The 1,635-nt window shown below is 48.6% G+C and overlaps 1 protein-coding gene across 1 annotated transcript; it reads left to right on the forward strand.

The window, feature by feature from the left end:
• Positions 1-397: 397 nt before the first annotated feature.
• On the forward strand, positions 398-1,307 carry LOC121965236 (noelin-like; the record flags this gene model as incomplete). The annotated part of the gene is made up of 3 exons (XM_042515393.1): positions 398-547; positions 723-878; positions 1,088-1,307. Coding segments are annotated over 3 exons (526 nt in total), but the record flags the coding sequence as incomplete, so codon positions are not given.
• Positions 1,308-1,635: the final 328 nt, after the last annotated feature.

The raw sequence follows: 1,635 nt of genomic DNA on the forward strand, positions 1-1,635 counted from the left end.
TTTGTAATAACGCATGTTTAAATGTCTGTTTGTCTCTCAGTTCTCTGTTTTTAGTCTGTTTGAATCAGGAGATTTGCTGTTAATTGATTGATTGGAGCATTTAAGAGTCCACGCTCAGTGCCGGGTTATGGTGGATTTTCGCCACAAGAGAGTGCTATACACTAATATAACAGAGCTGTAATGGGGATNCTAATTAAACTAAACTAAACTAAACTAAACTAAACTCGCCAAACTAACTGAACTACTTCCTGCTGATCTGTTATTGTTCTCTCTCTCTTTGGTTGATTGATTGATTGATTGATTGATTGATTGATTGGTTGATTTGACCTACAGTTCTAGCAGTCGTCAGTGTGTCTTATTTTCCTGGTTGTCCTCTGTCCTCTGTCCTGTCCTGCAGGTGGGTCCCTCTGCCCCCGAGGAGGGCTGGCAGGTGTACAGCTCGGCTCAGGACTCTGACGGTCGCTGTGTTTGTACGGTGGTCGCTCCGCAGCAGACGGTCTGCTCCAGAGACGCCCGAACCAAACAGCTGCGCCAACTGCTGGAGAAGGTACCAGACCACCGTCCCCGAGAGGACTAATGATGACCCTGCAGACAGCCGGGAGACCTGTTATAGTTTGGTTTATTATTAAGACCTGTGTGCGGTGTATTAGGTTTTATTTATTATTCACTTATTATTATTATTTGAGTTCTAGTGATCAGCTGCGGTGTTTTGTGGTGTACAGGTACAGAACATGAGTCAGTCCATCGAGGTTCTGGACCAGCGGACTCAGAGAGATCTGCAGTTTGTGGAGAAGATGGAGGTTCAGCTGAAGGGTCTGGAGAACAAATTCAAACAGGTGGAGGACGGACACGAGAGCAACATCGCTCGACAGTACAAGGTACCGCCCACACAATGACATCACAGCTCGAACGGCCAATCAGCTCTCAGTGAGACTGCAGCATCACATTTCAGGGCTGTTTGATCCACGATGATGAAATGCTGTGGCTGTCAAACACTCAGCCGTTCTACTGTGAGGCAGACTGTGATTTGTAATAATGGGCTTTTTAAATAAAACTGACTTGACTGTTTCTGCTGTCTGTCCGTCAGTCCATCAAAGCCAAGATGGAGGAGCTGCGTCCTCTGATCCCGGTCCTGGAAGCCTACAAGGCGGACGCTCTGCTGGTGAGACAGTTTAAGGAGGAGGCGTCCAACGTGACGGAGCTGCTGGGCTCGCTGCAGGAGCAGCTAGGAGGACTGGACTACCAGGAGCTGCACAGCCGAGTCCTGAACCTGGAGGAGCGGCTCAGAGCCTGCATGCAGAGGCTGGGTGAGTCAGCAGCACAAGTAAACAAATAAACAAACAAACAAACAAACAGGGACAGACTGACAGAGAAAGACAGAGGGACAGAGGGACAGCACCTCAACAGAGACTTGACAGTGACTCGACAGTGGCTCAACATACTTGAAAGACACGACAGCAATTTGACAGTGACTCAACAGCACTTGACAGAGACTTGACAATGACTCGACAGAGACTTGACAGCACTCGACAGCGACTCAACAGTGACTCGACAGACTTGACAGTGACTCGACAGCGACTCGACAGAGACTTGACAGTGACTTGACAGTGACTTGACAGCACTCGACAGCGACTC

Source organism: Plectropomus leopardus, unplaced genomic scaffold (genome assembly GCF_008729295.1).
Source record: "Plectropomus leopardus isolate mb unplaced genomic scaffold, YSFRI_Pleo_2.0 unplaced_scaffold1915, whole genome shotgun sequence".
Taxonomy (NCBI): domain Eukaryota; kingdom Metazoa; phylum Chordata; class Actinopteri; order Perciformes; family Serranidae; genus Plectropomus; species Plectropomus leopardus.